We start from the raw sequence: 26,686 nt of genomic DNA, 5'->3' as shown, positions 1-26,686 counted from the left end.
TAGGCAACAAATAAGATTTTTTTTTTTTTTTTTTTTGTGACACATTACTTGGTATCGGATCGGAAAGAAAATCAGTGGTATCGCACATCACTACTGCTCCCTCATGTCCTTCACTCCGATTCAAACAGTGAGATAATGGACAGAGCCACTTGAGGGCAGCCAGGGGGGAGGTAGTGTGTGTATTTTTCGTCTGTGTAAAGCTTGTAAAACGTGAACATAACATGCATAATGAACTGGCATTAGAAAAACAAATTTTAACAAATAACCCATCAATTACTATGACTGTTGTAGTCGTCTTTACAATTGCATTACTACACAAGTTAAATGCAGACTTGGTATAAACCACCCCTTCAAACTTGGTATTGACCTCTACTATTCTGCCCGCCAAGAACTTCTTTCAGGTCTTTTTCCCAAACAAGATGGCCTGTTGGAGGTGTGGGATTTGTTTTGTTTTTGTTGCCTTAGCATTAAAGTCTCTTTTGAGACATATTATTACAATTCATAGCCGTAGTCCAGACTTTCGTGTGATATGTGGGATTGATGGTTTTACGGAGGAATACAGGAACCTAACCTAGTGCTAATACATTATAGACTATGTGCACATTAGCATATGCTACTTCCGGTGCGGAAACTCCTGTGGGGAGCTTTGTTTCCGGTGTCCTATTCGCGCCCTGTTTACGGTCCAAAACAAGTTAAGCAAATTAATGAATCAAGCGGCGATTTACATTTCTATAGATGTCTTGGGCATTTACCCAATATATCTGTAAATGATGTTCATCGACTTGTCGATATTTTTTCCCCCGCGCCTCAGAGCAAAACAGAAAATGGATTCAAATGTTATATTTCTCAGTATCTGTAAACAGCGGTCTCTCGTTTATCGCGGGTGTTATGTTCTAAAAATAACCAGCGATAGGTGAAATCAAGTAGCCAAATTTATTTTTTGACGGTGCAAAAGTTTCGTGGACATCGTGGACATACAGTACTGCACTTCAGAGTCACACTGCCAGCGATGGATGCAGCGATTCTGTACTGTACAGGAGAGACGTCACGGAGGAGATCGTCTGCAGCGATCAGGACGCAGGACACAATGTGACGTAAAAAAAAAGCATGCAAACTTGCACTAAAAAAATCTGCGAAACAGCGAGGTGAAAGGTGAACCGCGTTATAGCGAGGGACCACTGTAATTTTGAAGGTAAGTCACAACTAGGGCTGCCACAAACGATTATTTTGATAGTCGACTAGTCACCGATTATTTTTGCGATTAGTCGACTAATCAGATCATCATCCATTGGACGTACAGCGTACAGCTTATTGCACCAGCAGCATCTGGTCTTATATAACTATCATTAGCTTACAGCTTGAAGTGTTTGTGCTAACTAAAAATAAAGACAAGATGGTAGTTTATTAATTTTTAATGAAATTTGCAGATTGTTTCGGTGAAGTTTAATAAACTCCTTGCTTTCTAAAATATAACAGGACACTGGAGTATATTCTCCAGCGTCTCACACTTCTGATAATCAGCTGTCTGCTTGACAGTTTTAGCTGTGCAAAAAACTATAACTTTAATCTCAGCCAAACCGATTTACTCAGGAACAAATAAAATACTAAAGAAAGCCAAACAATAACATTTTTAAGTTATCTAAGTGACTTATATATATGTTTAACCTGACTAGCGAAAGACGGCGGTGGGTTTGAAAACGATTTGCCGGGAGTCCGGTGTTCTCACGGCTCTAGTTAGCCTTGCCCCCGCCTAGCTAACGAGCTAGTGGGTAACAGACGTCTCCGAAAACGTCGGAGCGCTTTTGAAAATATGTGGTGTCTTGATAAACTGAGCAGATATTTGAGGTTTACACAGCTACATTCTCGCCTGAAAATATGTTAAACGTTTATTTTGTGACCCGGAAAGAATAATAAGAGTAAAGTTAAAACTAACTAGCTGCCGCCATTGTTGACAGCTGCGCTATGAATTCTGGGACACAGCTTCTTCTTCTTCGGGGTTTAACGGCAGCTGGCATCCTTGTACATGCAGTGCTGCCATCTTCTGTTTCAGTCCGTTATTACACTCTTAAATCCTACTACTCATTCCTGCGTCCTTTGTGATCTTACAAAGCTTCAAACGATGCGTCGACTATTAAATTAGTCGTCGACGATTTTAATAGTCGACATAATCGTGACTAGTCGACTAATCGTGGCAGCCCTAGTCACAACATACCCTTCGTAAATACTAATGTATAGAAACCGTTACCAGCAATCATTCATTTTTTGTGTGGCTTTTTTCACGGTTTGTTAACATGCTGTGTAGGTGTGTACTTGACTAGCTGATATCGACATAATGGGGGAAACATCTGGTTTGACTATTCTTCACCTGTAGTTTGAATGCTGAACATTTGCCTGTTTAAATCATAAGACCAGTCACTATACAGAGATGTGCTTCTGAATGTGGACGATGTGTCTTCTGATTCTGTAATGCAGTTCTGCTTGTGTTGAGTGATGTAAACAACTGATCGATTTAAACTCTTTAAACGTCAAAATTGATCATTAGATTTTTTATGACACAACAGTGGTGAGTGTTCCCACCTTCTCCTCTTTGTAACTTAACGCGATCTTTCCGTTTTCGAGTTTTGGACATGATTTTGGAGTATATCTTCGCAGTAGCGTTTGACGGCAAAGTAAAGCTACCGGAAATGTACAACCCCACATGCGGTCTCAAACCAGAAAGTTAGCATTTTCTCGTGCACAGGGTCTATTTAACTTTTTAATATGAACTAGACTATGGAACACCAAAGTGTTAAAATGTGTCATTTAATTTTTATTTTACATTGTATATTTTTTATAATATTTTATTAAATATTTATTTCACTACGATTTTTTTTGTAATAATAGAGACACTTTAATTTTAAGCACCTGTTTAAGCAGCAGCCAATGAGCGTTCAGTTTCCCACCCACTGACCCTGATTGCCTGAATAAGAAATTCAGTTGTTAAATGACCTTCTGAAATAAATACACCAATTTGAAAAACCCATTATGAAACAAAAACAGACTTTGGGAAGAAGAGATTTTGGAATATAAACTCAATGAATTTAATAAAATGTCTCAAAAAATGTTCTATAATTCATAAAAAAAAATTTAATGTTACTTTAGCTTCAAGTGACAACAGACTAAAACAATCCTCTGGACAAATGCTTATATTGATCAAGATTTTGCCCTTCTTATCCCTTTATCCAGTTTATTTTGGATTTGATTGAAATTGTTAAAATACTTTTTGCCCCAGTTGTGTCTTTACAAACTGAGTCCAAACTAAAAAAAAAAATGATAGAAGATTACATGCTGCATCTTCCCTCTCAGATTATTGCCCTGGGACCTGTAATACGTCATACATGTATGAAATTCGAGTCTAAACACAGTGTTTTTTAAACAATGGTCAGCCAAATTAAACTTTAAGAATGTGTGCAAGTCTCTTGTAAACCACAATCAGCTGCTGGAGTGTTGTCAAAGTGAAGCAGGAAACGAGCATCCGATATTTGTAAATGAGAAATGACTAGGTCCTGTTTCAGAGGTTGCTAATATGGAGCATTTGCAATCAAATGTTGTGGATTTTTTGGTGATTGAAGATGCTATACATCATGCCGTTAGAGTAAAGTGGCTTATTTTACATGGTAACAAATACATCTGTGACAGGTTTCAGAAATAAATATACCCTCCAACGATTGACTTTCTTATTTCAAGGAAAAAGGTGAATGTTTCTTATTTTGAGATAATTTTTTGTTTTACACTCTATCTAAAAGCTATTTTTGCTAGAAATAAATGTAAAATGGTTCATTTTTAGATTTACAGACTAAATAAGAAAAAAAGTAATATATACTTGAAACAAGTCTAATCATCTAACACATGAGACTGGAAACTAGCTTGTAATGTTCAAAACAAGATGGACAGGATAATCTGGCTAAATTTAAGACAATAAATCTTGTTAAGCTACAAGAAATATGCAGTGGGAGGTTAATAGCAATAAATAGTCTGGATTTAAAAGTCTGTTTCTTAAACAAATGTTATTCTATGGGCATAAAGTCACATATTACAACACAGAGCCCTGTCAGTCCTGTCAACAGACTAGAAACAGATCTCAACAGATCTCATTGCTAAACTTCTACTGTTGTCTTTCATACCTTGCAAGTTGCCCTGGGGCTGTGAAACTCTATGAACTCAGAGTCCATGGAACCTGTTTTGTAAAATGGCTTGGTTAGACAGTTACAAAATATGACATTTTAAAGAAAAAATAACCCATCAGCATTTCTCTCTGCGATTAATCTTCCTGGACATAAAGCCAGGATTCTGGAGCTGTATTTACTGGAGCTAAAGCCTATCTATTACTGTACCGGAGAATAAAGATGCAACAAGTTAAGGCTGAATTTGTTTTACAACATCTGTATAGCTTCAGTAACACTCATAAAAGATGTGTTGGTAGATACTGATAAAGTCTTCAACAGGTAGAGAAGAGTTCAGCAAAAGAAGTTTCTCATGGAAAGTTCAACGTGAGGATGCCTCGGGCATTTCGTAAAAGATTGAATTTGGCCTGCAGGTCTCAGTGCCTGCTTTAAAACTGATTTGTAAAGGAAACACTGAAGGAATTTAAAGGCCGGTCAGATAAAAGCAATAGACAAGTTAGAGGAAAAAAATGTAAGCCTCTCCAATGACCTTTCACCAGTTCCCAGAATCCAGCTGAGCACCTGAGCTCCAAACACACAAATGAAAGAGCGCAGAAGCTGTTCTGCCCAACATTTCACTTAATGCTGCTTTGTCCTTTATTTGTAATCCGTCTATTATTCTAGGGTCTATACCAGGGGTGTCGAACTCCAGGCCTCAAGGGCCGGTGTCCTGCAGGTTTTAGGTCTAACCCTGGGTCAACACACCTGAATCAAATGATCAGTTCATTACCAGGCTTCTGGAGAACTTCAAGACATGTTGAAGAGGTAATTTAGTCATTTAAATCAGCTGTGTTGGATCAAGGACACATCTAAAACCTACAGGATACCGGCCCTCGAGGCCTGGAGTTCGACACCAGTGGTTTATACCTTTTAATATTAAGTAACTTGAGGCAACTGTTGTTGTGATCTGTTGCTATATAAAGGAAGGGTTCCAACACAAGGACGAGGGGACAGAAATGTTTTAAAAAAAAACAAACATTTTTAACAGGTTTTAACAAAAACTTTGCTTTATAAATATGGGGCAGTCTAGGCCAGAGGTCAGCAATCTGCGGCTCGCCACATTTCTTTAGTCGCATGCAGCTTGCGAGCCATGGGTTAGAATTAGAGTTAACAGTAACCCTATTAATATATTTACTACATGTGTTCATTTATCCTCTTCCGTTTATATCTGCCACCCTTCCCCATCACCTGCGTGTCCTGCTCTTTATCTCTTCTTATCTGGTAGGAGGAGCTATAATGGCTCTTTTTCATGTTGTGGTTTGCCAACATCGGATCTGGGCAGTGACCTACCAGACCTTCATGTAGAAAAACTGAGACGTGCTGCTGTAATTGCATTTCTTTACGTAATATTAAGATATGTCAAGGATTGAATGTGTAAATAAAGTAAAAAGTAAAAAGTAAAAGTAACCCTTACTACCCAGACCCAGGTAGTGTTACCCTTTTCCCTGGGGTGGGGAGAAGCAGTCCGCCCCGTCTCCGCAACAGCAGGGAGACCCCACATTCCAGACCCCAGTCGGATGGCCAACTCCTCCTCCTAGCCCCTCCCCCGCTCCAGCAGGCCGCAGAGAAGGGGGTGTGTGAAGACTCCAAACCTCCCTCCGCCCGCTCATATGTAGTGTTGATGCATGTGTGTTCTAAGGTGCATTTAAAACCCAGGAGGGCATGGAGCTACCTGACAGAGAGCGGCAGGTAAGCGCATAGCCCCTCCTGATAGCCCTCAATGTCTACATGTATTTAATATTGAGAGGTGGGCAACGACGCCAGGGGTGAGGTTGTACACCCTGATGGTCTTTTGGATACCGTGTAGCGTGCCCACCCCCAAGATCCTATATGTATGTGTAATGAGAGTGTGAGTAATGTGAATGTCTAAGTTGTGGGATAAAATTGAGGCACAGGCAGCCAAAAGGGGACGGGGGGGGGGGGGTAGCCTCCCTTGCACCCTGGTGACACACCTTTACCCCAAGGCCCTGCATGTGTGGGTGATTGTGGTGGAGCGGGAAAAGGGAGGCAGCTGGAGATGGGGAGGGAAGGAAGGGAGGGGCAAGTGACCCCTCCCTGGGGCCAGCTCCCCCGCTGACCCCAGTAGGCACCCCCATACTCCGCAACCCGCCAGGGAAAGGGGGTCCAGGCCCCTCCGGACCGGGGCCTAGTTCGGCATCGCCACCTGGCCCCACAGAGCCCGGGACAGCCCACCCGACCCCACCACAGAGAAAACTGCACCCACCCCGTCATCCACTCATCTTCCAGACTACACAAGACAATAGACGCTCAGGCTGAGATCTTCCTCTACCTCTCCTGTATCTCCCCCTCCTGCAGAGTGAGTTCCTGAAGAGAGGAGACCTCCTGCAAGATGTGACAATCTCCCCCCCCTAGTTGAAGAGCCCCCCAGGTGGCTCGATGAACCGGCGGAACCCTACGCCAGGGCTGGGCCCCCCATACACCCACCCGCCCACAACCCCGGCAACACACCAACCGGGACCCAAGCCACCGAGGCCCAGCCAGGGCCCCAGCCCAGAGACGGAGCGACCCCAGAACCTCACGCCCGTCCCGGACCCACCCAGGGGCAGCCAGGCTACCAGGTCAGTAACCCACATCCGTCAGCACAGACCCTCCCCTAGCCCCGCTGCACGCAGCCACAAGGAAACCGTCACCTAAGAGCCAACAGAGCTCTTAATAGGCCATGACCGCTACCCCGGGTTGAGCCCCCCAAGGAAGATGCTCCTGGGGAACCCCCTGACGCCCTAAGCTTGTCCCTACCCCCACACAAATCACATCAGCAAAGATGGGACCAAACTATAACCCCCCCACCCCCATTAGGTGATGGAGCTGATCAATGGAGCCCAGAGCAATTGATCTGATGTGGTGGCAGAGGCTGTATCAAGACTAATGTAATCTAATAGATAATTTCTATTTGGTTAGAATTAAGATTATTTTTCTTTTTCCAGTTCATGAGGACTGTTGTCTTGGCTATGCATAGGGCAGTGAAAACCATATGGGCTATATTCTTTTCTGTAGTGACATTATCCAAGCTGCCCAACAAACACACTAAAGGGGAAGTTGGAATGTTACATTTGGCAGTGTGAGCAGTTGTTGGTAGACGTAAAGCCCATCTTGAACATCCGATGACTTGTATAGTGCACTCTATGTAGTATTTTGTATTGAATTAATTGAAGACTGGGATTTCTAATTAAATGAAAGGTTTTTAAGCAAATTTGAGACCAGAAGTTTTGGTCTAAGTTAACTGATAAATCCGCTTCCCATTTTGTAATAGGAAGTGATATTGATTCATCTGTTTTAGAAAGCATTCTGTAAATTTTGGAAAGTAGTTCAACTTGACCCAGTTTGAATTTCTTTTTTACTATGAATTTAATTTGTTGATATTCTAAAAATCTTTTCTTGTTGATCCCATATTGTGTAACTAGTCTGTCAAATGGAATAAATTCTGTTCCTTCTATTATATGTTCTAAGTATTTGATTCCTTTACCACTCCAATCTGGAAAGTTTATCATATTATTGTTTTGTAATATGTCAGGGTTGTTCCAGATAGGTGTACGTTTGCATGGGATTAATGAAGACGCCGTCAATTTTAGAAACTCCCACCATGCTGTCAGAGAAGAGCTGATGCTGACGCTTTTGAAGCATTCATGTCATTGGATATTTGAGCTGATAAATGGTAGGTCTGAAATCTCTAGATTATTGCAAAGTGCTTGTTCTACATCTAGCCAAGGTTCATCTAAGAAGGTATGTTTTAGCCATCCTGAGATAAACTGAAGCCTGTTGGCTAAGAAGTAGTGCTGAAAGTTAGGTAGTTCTAATCCTTCTTTATCCTTGGTCTTTTGTAGTGTTTTTAAGCTTATATGTGGTGGTTTCTCTTTCCAAAGGAATTTGGACATGTATGAATTAGAGATGGCACGATACCACTTTTTTATGTCCGATACCGATACCGATATCATAAATTTGGATATCTGCCGATACCGATATGAATCCGATATAGTGTTTTTTAAATATCTTGCTGCATTTTGTATAAGTTCATACTCAAGTTTAAAACAACAACTACACTAAAGCTATTCTGTTATACCTGTATGCAAAAAAAAATATTTCATAGTTCAGCAATACTGATCAATCTAATAAACTTAAACCTACACCATCCTCCCTATTGTGGTATTTTAAAGAGTACTTAGCATAAATATTAAGCAACCTAACTAATAGGGTTCCAACTCCCAGCAACAACAAAAATAAAAAAATAAAAAATAGGGAACCACCCCTCACGCTCCACCTCATGATGCTTAATCGACGTAATCAACCTTAATTTGATGCAGTGTGAAAAAAAATGCACAGAAATCAATTATTTTTCAAGAAATATTAAATAGATTCAACATCTTTCTTCAACAAAATTGCAGACTGCACAGATGGTACCTTCCCAAAGGGAAAAAGTACTATAGCTTACTAGGGTATATATATTAGACTTAATAGTTACTATATACAGTAATTGACTTCTATTCATTTTGCATCAAATTAAAACTTTGGGTGTCAGATAATTATTTATTAAAAGCTAGACATTTTAAATGAGAATAAGAAAGAAAAGTATGTCTTTGTGCCCCCTTTTCCCTGTTAATGCCCTATCGGCCCCCCTGGCTAAACTTTGCTAGATCCGCCCCTGCACAGTTACCAGCGTCAGCTACGTAGAAAAAGATCCTCGAGTAGAAAGTAATATTAAATACATTCTAACAATAGCTGATCAAGCTTAAACGTGCTGCTGTTGTTCAGCCGCTGGTTTCCTCTTTCTGGTGCAAAGTGGGCCAAAAACAAACTAGAGAGATGGACTCGCGACAGAAAAGCCGATCAGCTGATCGTTAAGCAGTTTCATGATTGAAGTAGCAGCAGGAGAGGCAGTCGCTCCATATATCGCTTGTTAAGCTTAACGCAGGAATGCTTTACATTCAGAGATGGACTTACACACTTGCTTTACTTCTCTCGGGATAACTTTGTCGGAGATGAAATGCTGGGTTGCTAGCGAAGCTCCACATGCTATCCAGACCACCGACAGGTCCCCATGCCACAGCCGCTCTATCACGTGATGCATACTGCTCTGACGTGCTAACGTTCTGAGGTGAGTTAAGGCGTGTTGCAAGTTTTGTGAGGTGCTTTCGTGATATTTAATGGATCGGATTACATTTTTTATTTTTCTCCGATATCCGATCCAGTAATTTAGGTCAGTATCGGACCGATACCGATACGTAATATCGGATCGGTCCATCTCTAGTATGAATCTAGAGATCTGAACCAATCTTATGGCGGTTTAGTTGGGATCATTGAGAATAAATAATTTATTTTTGGTAAGACCATCTGTCACGTCCGGTGTCTCCCTGCATCTGAAATCACTCACATAAGACGCAGACCTTCACAATAAAACAGGAACTTACACATGCAAGGACACAGACTAAGAAACGCGGACCTGATACAGGAACACACGGGCAGAACAGAGTAAACACTAAACAGAGGAAGAACAGAACCAACAATCACACTAATAGAAAACACAAAACGCTGGGTCAAAAGGACCCAGGACCATGACACCATCATTTAGTGGCAACCCTTCCCATGAGTGATATGGGTAGACATTTCCATCTAGCCAGATCGCCTTCTACCTTCTTTAAAAGTGGCATATGGTTTAATTTAGTTAGATCTGCAAACTTGGGAGAAACATTAATACCTAAATATTTTATATTTCCCGATTGCAGTGGTGAAGAAGAAGAATTATAGAAGGAGCAATTAATTGGGAGGACTGTAGATTTTCACCAGTTAATTGAGTAATCTGATATTCTTGCAAAAGAGTTTATCAATTCAATCACCCCAGAGATATTGGTTTGTGAGTTTTGGAGAAAAGGTAGCACATCATGTTATGTGTCATGTTATGTTCCACATTTTTGCATTTTATGCCCTTAATTACTGAATTCTGTCTAATTGCTGCTGCTAGTGGTTCAATAAAAACTGCAAACACTGAAGGGGAGAGTGGGCATCCCTGCCTGGTGCCCCTCAGGAGACAGAAGCTGGAGGACGTTTGGTCATTTGTTTTGACACAAGCTGTTGAGGAATTGTATAATATTTTTAACCAGTTAATGAAAGAGGATCCAAAACCAAATTTGTGTAAAGTTCCAAATAGAAATTTCCAGTTAACTCTGTCATATGCTTTTTCTGCATCTAAAGAAAATATTGTAGTTTCAATGTTTTTACTGTATGAGTAGTCTATCAAATTAAGTAATCTATGTGTATTTGTTGATGAGTGCCTACCTTTTATGAAACCAGTTTGGTCAGGATGAATTAAGAGGGGGGTTATTTTCTCTAATCTCTTTGAGAGAGCTTTGCAGATTATTTTGAGGTCTACATTTATAAGGGATATTGGACGATAGCTTGAGGGATATACAGGGTCTTTGCCTGGTTTTAGCAGGAGATTGATGTGGTGAATCCAGTTCCATTGCTTGAGTGTCTAATAATTTTGGAAGAGCTATGTTGTCTAAAAACTGATCAATTTCCTTTTTAGATGGATTTATTTGTGGTGAATACAACGTTTTATAGAAATCCCTGAAAATGTTGTTTATTTGTTTCGGGTCATATACTGTGTTCCCAGATGAATCTTGAACAGCACATATAGTTGCTTTTTATTTATTTATTTTTAGCTGGTTTGCTAGAAATTGACCGGATTTATTACCATGTTCATAATTCTGTAAGCGTGGTCTTTGTACTAAGAATTTTTTTTTTTTTAATCAATTATCTCATTTAATTCTAGTTTTCTTTTGCGTATTTTGTTCAATGTTTCCTGATCTTGGTGGGACGCGTAGGCTTCTTCTAGAGATTTGATGGTTTTTTCTAATTCCTGAATATTTTTGTTTTCTTCTTTCTTTTTATGTGATGAGAAAGAGATAATTTTACCTCTCATCACAGCTTTCCCTGCTTCCCATAGAACAGAAGCTGATGTTCCGGGAGTGTCATTATAATCTAAATATGAAGTCCATTCTTTTTTAAAATATTTAATAAAGTCTTCATCTTTAAGAGTGATGTATTAAATCTCCAGTTTTTACTTGGCGTAGTATTATTCTTGTGCATTAGTGTTAAAGATACAGGACCATGATCGCTGACAGCTATAGGGTGAATCTCAGTGTCTGAAATGTCGCTCAGCAGTGAGCTGCTGACCAAAAAATAATCCAGACAAGAGTAAGAGTGATGGACATGTGAGAAAAAAGTATATTCCTTACTGGTGGGGTGAAGTGAGCGCCATGCATCGCAAAGACCAAAATCGCTCATATACTGTTTGATTATATTTGTGGACTGCCAATTACGCTGAGTTCCCGCTGTATTGACCCTAACCATTTCTTCATTTAGTCCAAGGTTGAGGTCGCCTCCACGAACAAGTGTGCCATCTAAGTGTTCAGAGAGTGCACTGAAAAAACCGTGAAAGAATGAGGGATCATCAACATTTGGACCATATACACTTACAATACATAGCTTTTTTTTTTATCAAGTATAGATAGTTTAATGATTAAGAATCTGCCCTCTGGATCTATAACTGTATCGAGTACTGTGAAATTAATATTTTTATGTATTAAAATTGCTGCTCCCCTTTGTCTAGAATTATAACAAGCTGAGAACACATTAGGAAACTCAGGTGTTTTAAGTTCATTCGAACCTCTAAGAGGTCTGTGGGTCTCTTGTAATAGGACAACATCTGCCTGTAGTTTTTTGAGTTGGTTAAATATTTTTAACCTCTTTTCTCTGGAGCCAGCTCCATTTACATTCCATGTAACAAACCTTAGTGCGCCCATAGATGTCTGTGTATAACTAGGGGTGTATGCTGTGTGTGTCGCTTCAACAGGTGGAGAGAATACGTCACTTGTTCGTAAATAAAGAGAAGGAGAGAGAGAAAAAATGTGTGGCTAGATGCTCCCTGAGTCTGACTATGTGTGTGCATACAGTATTTACTAATATGAATAGGCTTGGCTTAAGTGTGTGTATCCTGTACGTCTGTGTGCGCTGTCTGACTGATGTAAATGTGCTGCCGTTGAGCGCATGATTGTGCGTGATCGTGCTGTGCGTATAATGTCAAAATAAAGGATGTTGTTTGTGGATGAGTCTGGAAGCAGGTGATCGAAGCAGTGAAAGAAAATAAAAAAGAAAGAAACCAAGGACAAGGGTGAGCAGCATAAAAACAAGGGGGAAAATGAGAAGATGCGATATAATACTGGTAAGTTAAACAGATGTTAATGCAAGTTAGTCTGAGTGGATATGAAAAGAGTGTAGCGGATTCTTATCTGGTGTGAAGTTAATACAGCCACGGAGTGATGTTGGGGTCGCGGTAAAGCTGTCCATCCACGTACAGCCGGTCCACAGCGATGACAGTGCGGGAGCCCTTCTGGATGAAGCCGGGTCGGATTGGGAAGAGGACCCTGCGTCGTTACTGGATCTCTTTTGGGAACTGGTTTTGTTATACTTTTTAATACAATGGAAATCTATGACTGCTGCATTCTTCTTGCGAGGTACTTCCTTTCAGTTTTTTTGTTCTAATTTATTTTTTTTTAAATTTGCTGGTTATGGTTGCTTTTTGAGAAAGAGCACTACAATACCAATAAATAGCAAAACACATTCATTATTGCAGTGGATCCAAGTCAACTGGTTTTATTCATGGCGCTGCCCACACCCAGTGATGAAGGGCTGTACTTCGGAATCACACTGCTGTGAAAGTACTATTTGTATAAATATGGATCACAACAGGTAGTGCATACCCCAACAAATACTACACACAGTTGCACATTTAAGCAAAAGCTTTTACATGCATTTCTACATGTGTGCATATATACAAGCAGAGGAGAGAAGTGTTCTGTAGTAATGCTATAAACTCTAACCATGGTTGCCTCTGCATTTAAAATAAGAAACCACAGAAGGCCCACATCCTATGATCAAATAGGTCAACTGCTGAATAAAGTCTCAGATATCATCGCATGCTTTTCCTAGTGAAAAGTGAGTTCTAGCAATCCAGGGGTGAGAAATTTTAATTGTAATAAAACTTTTAAGCAACTCAGTGCCAGCAAAAGTGTGATACGTGAGTTTCCTGTTGCTAAAAGCATCAAAGTAAAATATCTCTCTCACAGGTTTTTAGCATTGCATACACTTAAAAACACCAAAGAGTAAGTGTATCTTTTATTTTCAACAATGCTTATCTTGCCTTTGTACCGATTTTATTTAGATTTAGACTGCTCTGAGCTTTTTGTTTGTTTGATTATAGTGGCCATGGAGCACCTGTTTCGAAAGCCACAGATACACAGCAGATAAGACTGAAGCCATCTTAAAATGAACGATAATCTTTTAAACAAGAGTGCATAGTTAAAATAACCCTCTACTGCATAGCGTTGCCCTGAGGCAACAAACCACATTTTCATGCCTTATGGTGGCCCTTCAAAAAAAACCAAAACTTTTTTTTCAAACAATTGGGGGGGGCTTTCTGCAAGCTGCACTACATGAGAGACATCTCCATTAGGAGGCAAGATAAAGATCACTATTTTACATGTTTATAGTGAAATAAATGTATATTAAAAATACTTGTATGTGCATGAATATGTTAAGAGGCATATTTGATTGTTTGTTCTACTTTTTTAAATTTATTTATACAGTAAAACTGTTAATTTTCATTCGTTGCCTCAAGGCAACACTGCGCAGTTAGCCCAATTTTTTTCAGGCAATATAATGCATTTGGATATGTGTGTAGAGATGTGTTTGTGTGCATTTATATGATCATAGTCAATGTTTTTTACTTTACAATCTACTCATAATTATAGGAAATGGATGTAAAAACTTTTTATGCAAGGAAACCAAGGGAATGTGCACTTTCTGTCCTCAGAAAGTGAGGACAGTGAGCTTTCAGGGAGTGACAGTGAAGTAGAGGAGTGGATCCCTGAATGAGGTTTGAGGGACACTTAGGAGCTCAGGGGTCAGGGGTCAGTTGGTAAAGTAACTGTGTCTGTGTGTGTGTTAGTGCCCACATAGCAAGCAGGTCTGGCCAGGATCTGGTATCAAGCCGGCACTTTGAGTAATCTGGGAGAGTAGAAAAGCGCTACATAAAAATCAGTCCATTCACTGTCTGAACAGAGTTTCGGCATGTTACTTTTGCACTGTTTTGCATGTTCTGGCACATGTTGTTATTGCATGGCTTGATTAAGGTACACATTATGCTGACATCTGGGGCCAGAGCTGAAACCGTTCTGGGCCAGCACAGGGCCAGCAGTGTGTCTACAACTGGCCCGTGGCTGCACACCACCTACAGATGGCCCACATACCGCAATGAATGACAGCCCTTTGGTGGCCCAGATCAGGTTTGCCAGAGGTAATCCACACATGGGCCAGCACAGGACGACCAGGGTGTCTGAAACTGGCCTTGTGCTGGCCCATGTGTGGGCCACCTCTGGCAAACCAGGTCTGGGCCACCAAAGGGCCATCATTCTTTGCGGTATGTGGGCCATGTGTAAGCACATTGTGTGGGCCTGATCCCTGCCATACCAATATTGCTGTGTGGGTGTCAGTGTGTGTGGTCATGTATTACTTATTGTTGTGGGGACACATATTTGTTTACACACTCATATTGTGAGGTCTCGCCTACTTTATGGGGACAAATTGCAAGGTAAATCATTCAATTTTAGGGTGAAGGCTTGAGTCAGGATTAGGGTAAGGTTCAGGCAGGGACTTGTGATGGGTAGAGTCAGGATAAGTCTCCAGGAAACCCCATGCACACGCGCGCGCGCATGTGTATGGGGTTAGGGTCAAATGTTGGATGTATTTTGGTGTTTTATTGTTTTGTGAAATGTTTACATTGTTTATTTGTTGTTTATTTATTTGTTCATCCTTGTTGTACTAATACAACTTATTATAGAATAACTTGGCATTTTACTACCCTTGTTGCACAGTGTTGCCTTGAAGCAACAAACCAATATCTGTTTGGGGGTGGACAGGGTGTCAAATTTATGATTGATATATTATTAGAGACCCTAAAGCTCCCCCAAAATAGAGAGAAATATTTTTTTCCCCCAAAATTAAAAAGTCATGCAGTAGAGGGTTAAAAGAAGTGTAAAAAAACAACTGATTGCAGCTTAAAAACATATCTTCTCAACTCATGGATCATTAGAGATAAACTGGTTGAACTCATAAAGCCCTATTCTAAGATCAATGGCGTGTCCAGCGGGGTGGCCTGGGGGGGCACAGGCCACCCCCCCAACCAGACTGGCCACCCCAGGTGCCACCCCAAAGGCAAAACAATAAACTTCAATCAAATATCAAATGTCCGATTATGTTTTCACGGTGAAGCTCAGATATCCGAGTGTAAGTGAATGCAGCATCGGCTTCTGCACTATGTGCATCATGTTAGCAAAGGTAGGAGAGCCAAGCGCGAAAGACGGCACTGCAGGAAACAATTTTTCGGTGAAAGAAAATGAGGACAGAATAAATGTCCTGGTAAGTAATATTAAGTTTGTTGAGTTTAGTAAACTTCGGTGAAATTAGAATACCAAGGAAAAAATAACACTTAAAGAATTATTGCAGCCGTCGAATATTTCAGACAGTATGCTACTGAGGGCAGCTAACATAAGAGTTATGAGTTATAAGATATAATCTAAGTCGTAACATTGCTGTATGGGGCTGCAGATTTGGTTGCAGGTTAACATAGCTGGACTGGCCATCGGGCATACCGGGCATATGCCCGGTGACTTATTTTTTATTTTTTTTGTAATGGCATGAACAATGAGAGGTGGTGGATTGGCCAGATGCAGGTCGATGTGTAAAAATAACTCAGTTGTTTGGTGGTGGCTATGGCGGGGCTTCCACAGAGGCCAGCAGGTGGAAGGCCTCTGTGCAGGGAAGGGGAGGCAGGAGGAGAGCCCCGAGGCAGCCGCCAGTCCGAGTATCAGGTGAACTGAACTTCAGGTAAGTATGACCTGCAGTCTATCTGGGTCAGATATAAACCAAGTTTAGGTGGAGTTTATTTTCATTGTGCTGACTTTTTACTGTCAGTTGCAATAACTCATACTGCGTTCTAGCCAGCTTGACGGAGTTTATATACAGCTGTGTGGGTGCTATGATGTTACTGATAGTGAACTTTATTGTATTCATAAGGTTAGTTAGTAGAGTTGCCAAGGGCTCCTTAAAAAAAATGGAATGGTCCCTCATTCAGAGAAAATATTACACGTTTCGTATTGAGCTGAGAAGAGACGCAGTTTGTCCCGAACTTTAGCTAGAATGAAAAAAAGACACAAAGCTGGAGTTATTCTGTCTTTATGCTGCACAGCTGCTTCTTCTCCTCTCATTCTCTCCCCCTCCCTCTCCTGTTGCTACTTCAATCATTAAACTGATCAATGATCAGCTGATCGGCTTTTCTCTCTCATTTATTTATCGCTCACTTTGCGCCAGAAAGAGGAAACCAGCAGATGTTGCGCTAAACAACAGCAGCACGTTTAAGCTTGATCAGCTGTTGTTAGAATTTATTTAATATTAATTTCTAGTATCAGCTGATGTTTGCTGGAGCCACAGCTGTAAAGCTGCTGGTCATGATGTCTGTTTAGATATGTGGTGAGAGGGAAACATGAAGATGAAACCAGGAGATGTCCTTACTGAATCATCAGAGCTGAGCAGGTGATGGAGAAACAGGTTTACCTTTTAGGTGACATGAATGAGTTGAAGGGAAGTTATGAACTGTTTCTGAGAGACAAATAACCCCAGGATCCTTTTCTAAGTAGCTGACAGCTGGTAACTGTGCAGGGGCGGATCTAGGAAAGTTTTGCCAGGGGGCCAGGTAGGGCATTAACAGGGAAAGGGGGGCACAAAGAAATACTTTTCTTTCTTATTCTCATTTAAAATATCTCGCTTTTATTAAATAATTATCTGAATCTTACAACCAAAGTTTTTATCTGACGTAAAATGTATAGAAATCATACATATACCAACAAGACTATACATCACTGTCACAACAGCGTTTGTTTTCAGTCAAAGTCTTTATGGCTTTACTACCTGGTGGGTCGGTCTGTAGTGAAAATGCCCAATTTTTTTGTCCCAGTCCAGCCCTGCAGGTTAATACTGGCAGTGTCACCATGCCAGCTGACTGTATTTCATCATCAGCCAGTGTTGTTCTTTATCAATATTACCAAAGTAAGGCAGCATATAAAGTATTTACTTGCTTTCAGGTTTTATTCAAATGTTAGTCTTTTCATTTGTTTCCCCACTTTTTTCCTGTTTCAAAATCAAACACCAGTTTGTGAGAAGATTATCTTCTTTTTTTAACAGGCAGATAAAGTTTTACATTGGCATTGGCTAATTTGTCAATTGTTTGTTACAAATGTTCGTATTTTAATATTCAAAAATGTTTTTGCCCAAAACATATGTGCACTATATGTCAGTAAAAATACTATGCAAATATTGTTTCCTTGACTGCTGAGTAAACACTGACAAAGCACTGATTACATCTCTTGTACTTTATCAACGCAGTATCTAAAAACTTTGCACCGTAGTGGTTAAAATCTCATTCTAATAAGAGTTAAAAGTGCATTTGGTTATTAGGTTTATAGGATTATTGAATTATGGTTAACGGTTGGTAGAATTTTTTTTTAAACATTATCTGCCACCCTTCTCCAAATCTGTGCCCCTACCTGGCCCCCCCAACAAAAATTTTCTAGACACGCCACTGTCTAAGATAAATAGTTATCTATACCTATAACCTGCATAATCACAGAAAATTGTTGTTGCTGATTAGTCTCTTCTTCGTGATATTCTTTTCAGGCCTCATCAAACTGCTCATCTGCAACAGCTTGAAGGGGATTATTACAAAACTGACCACGTGACCCAGTTATTCACTTATTGAAAAAAAATGTCAGTGTTAACTTGACATGTCTTTGTAAACCAGTGTTTACAAATATGAGCCTGTTCTGATTGTGGAAAGGATGAGACCCATCACAAAGGTATTCTTAATATCCAAAAAGGACCCAATGCATCTTCAGAGTACATCAAATTCTCTGATTTTAACTCACCTTTAGCACCTTGATTGCATTTTCAGTCTTGACAGCGATTTTTTTTCCATGTGGAGAGCCATGGCCAGAGCTCTATAACCAGTGAACATCCCCATCTCTAGGACCCTCTGTGCTTGACTCAGGTGGATTAGCATCTTCAGTTTTTGACCTGCCAAAAGCACACGAAAGATCACAGCAAAATGTTGAGTCTGTTCATGGACATAGCATTTTCTTTGTCAGTCTCACTGAAGACTGAGAAGTCACTTGGATGAGTGACAAAATGTTTCTCTTACTGAAAACGCTCCAAACAGATCAACAGAATCAACAGTGTGGGATCACTGAGCATACATCACGTCTTAGCCTTGCTTTACTTGATCCAGTCAAATTAAAATCGAAAAGAACTTTAAGTGGTTAAGTGGTCAAGCCATTTATTATCAAGGAAACCATTGGGTTTACATGACTACAGTTAGTCAAGCCTCTCAGTTTAATGGGGGTAGGGAAGTTTTAGTTGCAAGATTGACTAGTGTATGTGTCAAGGTACTGTACATCAAATGCAGTCTTTTTTGGTTCACTCACTCAGTTGTGTGTTTCCTGTTCTGCTGCTTGAAAGGTTGACATGGACATTAAAGGTGTTCAACAATAACATGAACTATAAAATGTAACAACAGTCCTGTGAAATAGAATTTTCAAATATAGCTCAAATAATATCGCACTAGGAAGTGCCAGGTTTTTTTTTTTTTGGAATCCAATACACAGATTTCTGTCATGCAGCAACATGTTGGGGTTAGAAAGTCAAGTTTCACATGCTGAATATTAGTTCCCTTATTTGCTGTTGAGCAGTTGTGTTTATAAAGGATTTCCTTGAAGTGCATGTAGCACTTGCTGTATTCATTTTGTCCTGGTGTATTGTCAAAATATCTAACATGGCTGTGAGCTTACGCTATTCTTACTCCATGTTAAGTTGCAAAGCAATGCCTCTTTCCAGGACTTCTTTCTCCATTTTAACCATCAGATACATAGAATATTCCTGACAGGAAGAAGATTAGAACTGAGCGAGTTTTGGTGAGCTTGTAAATCCTTCCAATCTCAACGTTTTGGATTCTTTTCTCGTTGTATTTGTACTTCTGTGTATCCTGTAATTAGTGTTTACAGAATAAGTCAGGTTGTGTTTTACAATGTTGTTAATTAGATTAAGAAAAAAACATTAATACTTAATCAGTGTTCTCAGTCTAACATATTCAATGCCAGTGCCATGTTGTTTGATGCCTTAAAACTTAACCTTGAAGTCAGTCAAACCTGTTTTGAAAAATGTCCTTGTTACCACATGACTGTTTTTATATAAAAACCCAACAAAAACTGCACCTTCATCAACAGGAGCAAAAAAGTGTGCATATTCCAAAACTGTTCAACTGCTGTATGTATTTATTGTGGTTAAACTGTTATACATACAGTTAAGTAATGTCATACTTTATTCAAAAAGCAGGTGTTACCTCAGAGTTACGCAAAATGCGTGCATTGACATGTGAAGCATCTCAAAAAGCTCCTCCCTTGTCCTAAGGGCATTCTCTAAACACTGCTATATGTAAAGGCTCCTAAGGCAGGATGAACTTGTCATTTGCTTTGTTCACACCTGTAACTTACAGCCTACAAGAATGGGAAAAGTTCAACCAGAGGAAAAAGATGTCAAAGAAAAGACAACTGAGTTTAGTTTAGTGCGGGTCAAAAGTACATGGAAGGGCCAACTGGGAAAAAAGATCAATAAGGACAGAGTGGACAGTGTCTCGGCTGCAAAAATGTGAGTACACACACCGTAGTCTAATTTACAGAAATCACAGGGAAAACTGTGATAAACCTTTAATCGTATTTTACGACTGACCTCTTTTTGTTTGCAAATTTCTTTCATTTTCTTCAGTCTAATGCTCTTCTCAGTAAATTCTACACTGCAAATTATCACTTAGTTAGTTTGATAGTAGTAATCTGATATTTGCAAATATTGCCGAGTTAAATTATAATTTCTGCATTATTTAGTCTTTTCTAATGGCAGAAAGTGCCACTGGTATTTTTCAGGAAGTGGGATTTAGCCAGAGGTTTGTGGCTAAATTCCACTTCCTGAAAAATACCAGTGGCTGCTTTTGGCTGCAATTCAAAAAACCCATTTTTCTTTGCTTTAAGTCACACATCAGTTTGAAATGTAACACTACAGTCTTTTTCTGTAATAATGCATTACATATGATTACATAACACAGTTTTTTTTATTGATAAGTACAACATCAAGCATTTTGAAGACGAGCGTTTTAGTGCTTTAAACTGTTTGTATCCTGACATAATAAGATTCCTGCTTGGAGATAAGAAACAAAGAATGCTGTAAATGAGGCTCAGATGACACCTCTGTCTAATAAAGAAGCTATTTATTGTTTTTAATCTTGCATAGTTAGACCAAGATGATGGACAGGTAGATGACGTCTCTGTTCAGAAATACTTTAATTGTTACTGTTAACTGTTATTAACTTACAGTCTTTTTAATCTCAGCCCAAATACAGACCAAAGGTCATCGTAGTGTCCTGTGATTATAATAAATACTTTTTTGTGTCTTGTCTGGCAGCTGTGAAAATGTCACAGAGAAGGGTACAACCTGGACAGTTATCAGTCCCATTGTCTTTACTTACAAGGTAACTGAAACTCAGGGCTTGCTGGACCCAGGCAACGACACCCTCCTTCTGGGCCACATCAATGACCCTCAGCAGCTAGAGGACATTAAAAAATCAAACAAGCCAATCAGACGCTTTGTGGTGGTTGACCAGGCAGTCTTTCAAATCTATGGCTCCAAGCTAACTGAATACTTAGAGGCCAACAATGTCTCTTACAAGATCTTGGCTCTACCCACCACTGAGGAGAACAAATCTATGGAGACGGCCCTGAAGATCTTAGATGAGGTCAACAACTTCTCTCTTGACCGACGAACAGAGCCCATCATTGCCATTGGTGGAGGCGTGTGCCTTGACATAGTGGGCTTTGCTGCCTCACTCTACAGGAGGCGCACTCCTTACATCAGAGTCCCAACCACACTGCTCTCCTACATCGATGCCAGCGTAGGGGCAAAGACAGGGGTTAACTTTGCAAACTGCAAGAATAAGCTGGGTGCCTACATTCCACCTGCTGCCACCTTCCTTGATCTATCATTCATACAGACTGTTTCCCGACGACATATCTCCAATGGGCTGGCAGAGATTTTAAAGGTAAGGCAAATTTAATTTATGATAAAGTCTGTACGTTGAAAAAAACCCAGCAACTTGTGCTAATCTCATGGGCCATAAAGGTCAAGTACTACAGTCACACATGTGCCATTTATAGCAGAGAAACTAGTCCAGAGGTCACTAAAGATGAGTGACCCCGACAGCAGAAGTAACTCCATGCAATTTTTGTCGGTTTTTTGCAGATGGCTATGATGAAGCACGGCGGCCTCTTCGAACTTCTCGAGAAACATGGCTCTATGCTATTGAACACTAAATTCCAAACTGATAACAGTGTATATGGGTGCAGCACCCTAAAGGCTGCATCACAGGCAACTCGCATAGCTATTATGACTATGTTGGAGGAGCTTGCCCCAAACCTTTGGGAGGATGACCTTGACAGACTTGTGGACTTTGGCCATCTTATCAGTCCAGCATTAGAGATGGTAATGATCACTAATGGCAAATACAGCTGAACCCTTTGTATCTTTTGCTGATAAAGTTTATGGAGTATGTGCAAAATATACATTAACGCTATGTAGAGCTTTAAACACTTTTGAGATTGTATATATATATATATATATATATATATATATATATATATATATATATATATATATATATACACACACACACACACACAGATATCTTAAAAGTGTAGGGTTTCACATTTTCATTCAGGTTGCAAATGATATCATCTCACCTTTCTCTTCCCCGTCCAGAAAGTTCTCCCGTCTCTGCTTCACGGTGAGGCAGTGAACATAGATATGTCCTATATGGTTTATGTGTCCAAAGAGAGAGGTCTATTGACAGAAGAGGAGAAGCAGAGGATCATCAGCTGCATGGTGAGCCTGGAGCTTCCTGTCTGGCATCAAGAGTTTACTATGGAGCTCATACAAAATTCTCTGCAGGACAGGCTGAAACATTCTGGCGGCCTGGTCAGAATGCCTCTCCCTGTAGGTCTCGGGGAAGCAGGTACGGATCCTGTTGCTTGATTTAAATGTACTTGTCACTGCTACAAAACACGTTTTTTCCTTCCAGAAAGAAGTAGAAGTCATTGCTTATGTATTTGCAACAAAGGCGGAACTGGAAGTTTCACATTTTTTGCTGCTGAATTAACTGTTTGAGTTGGTCTTTTGTACTAAATATTTAAAAATTTTGCTTTGCTCTTCTTTTTATTGCAGAAATTTTTAATAACACATCATATGAGATCCTGCACAGAGCTTACGAAAAATGGTGCGAGGAACTGAGCACCGCTTCTGAGAGCAACTGTGACCCTTAATAGTGTCATCCTACAACCCCCTCAATACTGTTTTTTTTTTAATGTTTTGTTTTTACATTTTTAAGTGTGTAGTATTATGTACTGTACTTTTAAATGTTTCGTACTGGTAGGAGAAACTGGTTTATAGCATTGGTCTGCTGCATTTTCAGAAACAGTCACATTGTGAGATAACTATTTTTGTATTGATAATCTTAAAGCCTGTAGAAATGGCCTATAACTGTCAGAATTATTGTTAGTGTGTGTTCCTATTGTTATTATTGTCCTAAGTGTTCTCATTGTTGTGTGATACAGTCAAAAATAATTTTTCACATAAGGGCAGCAACAGCTAGCAAATAATATAAGATCCACAGAAATATAAGAAGCCGCTTACAGCTTGTGTTCGTTGCTTGTTATGTCTGTCAAATATATAAGCGCCATTAAAGATTTTTAATTGGTTATCAGTGGAGTTTGTGTTTGTAACAGTTCACTCGTGTTTTACCCTTAAAACTTTTTTAATAGCATTATTTCAACTTTAAAATTGATTTAACATTTATTAAAAAAAATTAAATGTTAAGTGTATTTATTTGCTTATTTCATAGCAAACCTGATATGCTAAAAACGTCAACATCAAGGCAAATGTAGAAACAGCATCACACAATCTTACCACACGTATTTGTTTTTTTTAAATGAATGATTAAAAAACAAACGAATAAAAACACAAAATGCCGTTTCAATCCTGATACTGTTCCTGATCCTTTCTTCTGGGAAAAAAAAGGTGCAGTTGGAAATATATGATTTGGAAAGTGGGGGAAATTGCATTTTTGTCAACATCAAAATGCAACACAAAAATCTATAAAATGCACATTATTGATTAATTTCCTCTTCCTCTGTATGTCCCACATTTCCTGATATATCCTAATACTCCAACTGCCACATCCTTACACCAGCACCCTGGCATTAAGTTTTGTTTATGATAGTATGACTACTTATCTTCTTTAAATTTCTCATTTTGGCTGAAGATGCAATTACAGGTTTTACTTAAACAATTTATGGATGGATGGATAGGTTAACGTAAAATATAAACTGACTAAATATTCAATTCAATTTTAATTATACAGATGCTTAATAATGTAAGGCACAGACCCTTCAATAAATAACATTGCAGTGATAAATACGTAACCATGGGTGCTTTTTGACAGAGGAGTTGTTTAAATGGCCAGTAGTTCTAAAGAAGTAAAGTAAAGCTTGAGGGAGAGATACAGACCAGCCCGTGTTTATTCGCCAACACTGAATGATGTTAACTGGCATCCTTCTACAGGCTGCTACTTCTGCTATTGACCCCCAAGCCATGCCATTGTATCATCAACTATTATGTAATTACTTCCTCACTTAGCCTACAAGCTATATATAAAATAAAAGTCTATCCTGATTCCTCATTCATTTTTTGTAACAAGTATTTTTCTTTCATTCTTAACAGTAGTAGTTTCTTTATTTAAGTTCAGTTCTTAATTTTAATGGAAAATTCTATTTTTGTAGCTTTTAAATAAGTTTATAACTTTATAAAAGAAATCAATGAGTGTGAAAGTTTAGAAGTGAATGGTTTTCTGTTATTAGCAGGGATTCATGTTAGGTTCATGGGTGATTCAAGATAAGCCAGGTGTGAGTGTGAGCACAAATGGTTGTCTCTGTGTTTTAGCCCTGTTATGGATGGGCTAAAAACACAGAACAATCAGGTGTTGCAATAAGATGCAACACAAACCGAGGAGCACATTGCAGGCCTGACAGCAGGAGGTCCATCACTCCTCCGAGACATCATTTACATTGCAATCTGCATTCATAACTGTACATTCCAAACACACAAATCTCTCACATCTGAAATCCAGGCTGCATCTTGCTGCTATACATCATCGTTCATGTGATCTGGACACCCCAGAGGCTTAAATATTCCCTTAGCAAGTGGCACACAACCAGATGCTTTTAGCAGCCGCCAAAAACCTTCTGGTATAAGTCTAGCTGGATATCTGACCACTGTTCCTGAGAGATTTGGCAGAGCTCATTCATAGGACACTGAGAAAAAGTTTACACAGGTTTATTTACAGGTTGCTAAAAGTGCAGAGAAAAAAACTGTCTGAAATGCAGTGGCTTCTAGGCTGCATATAAGTCTGTGTACACACACACACAGTCACATTTACTGGAGGTGAGGTCTGCAGAGAAACAGAGATTAGAGCAAACTGACAGGAAGCATTAACAGCAGGGATGGCAAAACAAGGCTTATGAAGCTCTGATCCCTTTTTCTACAACTGTGTTAAAAACTGGCCAACTACCCCAAGCTTCATTCATTGCACTCATGGTGGACATCTACTGGCAACAGTGGTTGTTGCACAGCCAAATCTGACTTCATTTGATAGGTCGTTGTTGTTTATACCCAGCACTAAAGACATCTGGCTGAGTAATTCCATCTATAAAATAATAATAAAAAACATAAAAAATATAGTGAAATGGGTTTGTCATTGATTGTAAATTACATAATTGACATGGAGGATATTACATAATGCAATGAGGCAGTACGTATGACTATGTTGTGATGTGTTTATATACAAACCCTGCCCTGATGTCGTCAGTTCATTGTTTTCACCCACATTCCTTTATCTCATTTCCCAATATTCATCTCACCATCTTCCCATATTTATTTCCCAGTGAGTAGGAAGGCAACTCTTGAATAATATGCCACCATGAGTATATTATATTTGAATAAATATGGAGAATAAACTAATTCTGTAGCACCAACTGTAAATATTCCCACACTTGGGAACGTTTCATCAATGGCTCTATTATTGAAAAGTCCAAAATACACCAAAGCAAAAGCTATTAGTAACGCTCAGTGCGCGTAGCACAAGATGTGAAACAGTGAATCAGTCATCTTAAGTACACCGAGTGTAGCTCTGGCCCACTGCTTCACAATAAACAAATTAAAAGCTCCATGGTGCTGAAGGTCAAAAACTCTACTGGGAACTTCTGATTGGAAAAGGGAGGAAAACTTTCATTGATTTTTATTCACATATTAGACACACAGGCTGTGTGTGCTGACTGCACAGGCTCAGGCTGAAGCAGTGCAGCGCCTGGCCCTTTTTCAGGTACCACTAAAGTTACAATGTCACTATTAGATGCCAGTAGATTGCAGTCAACTGAATTCAATTCTCTTAACCCTCCTAACTCCTGTAAATCCTGCATTTGTAACTCTGCAAAAAGCTGACAAACTGAGAATAGACTTAAGTAACAATGAGTAATATTTAATTTCTTTGACAGGTGTTGTTCAACACACCTATTTACAACGTGGCTGTGAAGATCTGCTGGCATCTTCCGGTGAGTTACTGTGACACCTACAGACCATCCACCTCACACCTAAAAACCTGTTTGTGATGAAGTGTAAATACTTTGAGAAAGCCTCTCTTTTGCTTTGCTTTGAAGGCTTTGGGAATTTGAATTCCCAAAAGATTTAGAAGAAAAAGAAGCCAAACCTTTTCTGAAACTGGAAATTTATTTTATTCATTATGTTCACATAACCTCTAACTGAGGCTACGTCCACACGTACCCGGGTATTTTTGAAAACAGATTTCTCTGTGCGTTTGCACCTTTCGTCCACACGTAAACGGCGTTTTTGGTCACTGAAAACGGAGATTTTTAAAAAATCCGGCCAGGGTGGATATTTTTGAAAACTCCGTTTTTGCATTTACGTGTGGACTAGAAAAACGTAGAAAATGCAGCATCAAAGGTGTGCGCATTTTTTGACGTCACACTGTGCGTTATTGTTTCGGTGAAATGAATTTCTACGATACTGTTACTGTTAATTGTACTCTCTGCAGTGTTTAAATGCTTACATATACACACAGTTACTGTCCCTCCACACATACGACTCGGTTCTGCTTCTATGCCCCAGCTTTGTTTACTTTTTCCCACCGAGGC

At 39.6% G+C, this 26,686-nt stretch overlaps 2 protein-coding genes across 4 annotated transcripts in view; one reads left to right on the top strand and one right to left on the bottom strand.

Moving 5' to 3' along the window:
- Positions 1–18,338, bottom strand: part of LOC309705975 (uncharacterized protein) — a 44,662-nt gene extending 26,324 nt beyond the window's left edge. The window contains exon 1 of the mRNA XM_082532104.1: positions 18,254–18,338. The gene's annotated coding sequence lies outside the window, so the exon portion shown is untranslated. The remainder of the gene's footprint in view (positions 1–18,253) is intronic.
- eevs (2-epi-5-epi-valiolone synthase) lies at positions 135–23,179 on the top strand. Of its 3 annotated transcripts, none has more exons than XM_082532114.1 (6): positions 135–433; positions 19,876–20,027; positions 20,835–21,468; positions 21,669–21,908; positions 22,185–22,437; positions 22,647–23,179. In XM_082532114.1, the coding sequence occupies exons 2-6, from the start codon at positions 19,885–19,887 to the stop codon at positions 22,742–22,744; spliced, it is 1,368 nt and encodes a 455-aa protein (XP_082388240.1). In that variant the 5' UTR covers positions 135–433; positions 19,876–19,884; the 3' UTR covers positions 22,745–23,179. The 3 variants fall into 3 exon arrangements, with proteins under 3 accessions (XP_082388240.1, XP_082388239.1, XP_082388238.1); XM_082532113.1 differs by lacking the exon at positions 135–433 and adding an exon at positions 1,187–1,192; XM_082532112.1 differs by lacking the exon at positions 135–433 and adding an exon at positions 18,529–19,294.
- The last annotated feature ends 3,507 nt before the right edge of the window (positions 23,180–26,686 follow it).

The sequence above is a fragment of the Aulonocara stuartgranti genome (assembly GCF_965226115.1).
Source record: "Aulonocara stuartgranti genome assembly, chromosome: 5".
Taxonomy (NCBI): Eukaryota; Metazoa; Chordata; class Actinopteri; order Cichliformes; family Cichlidae; genus Aulonocara; species Aulonocara stuartgranti.
The sequence above is the reverse complement of the archived record's forward strand: the minus strand, read 5'-3'. Positions and strand labels throughout refer to the sequence as shown.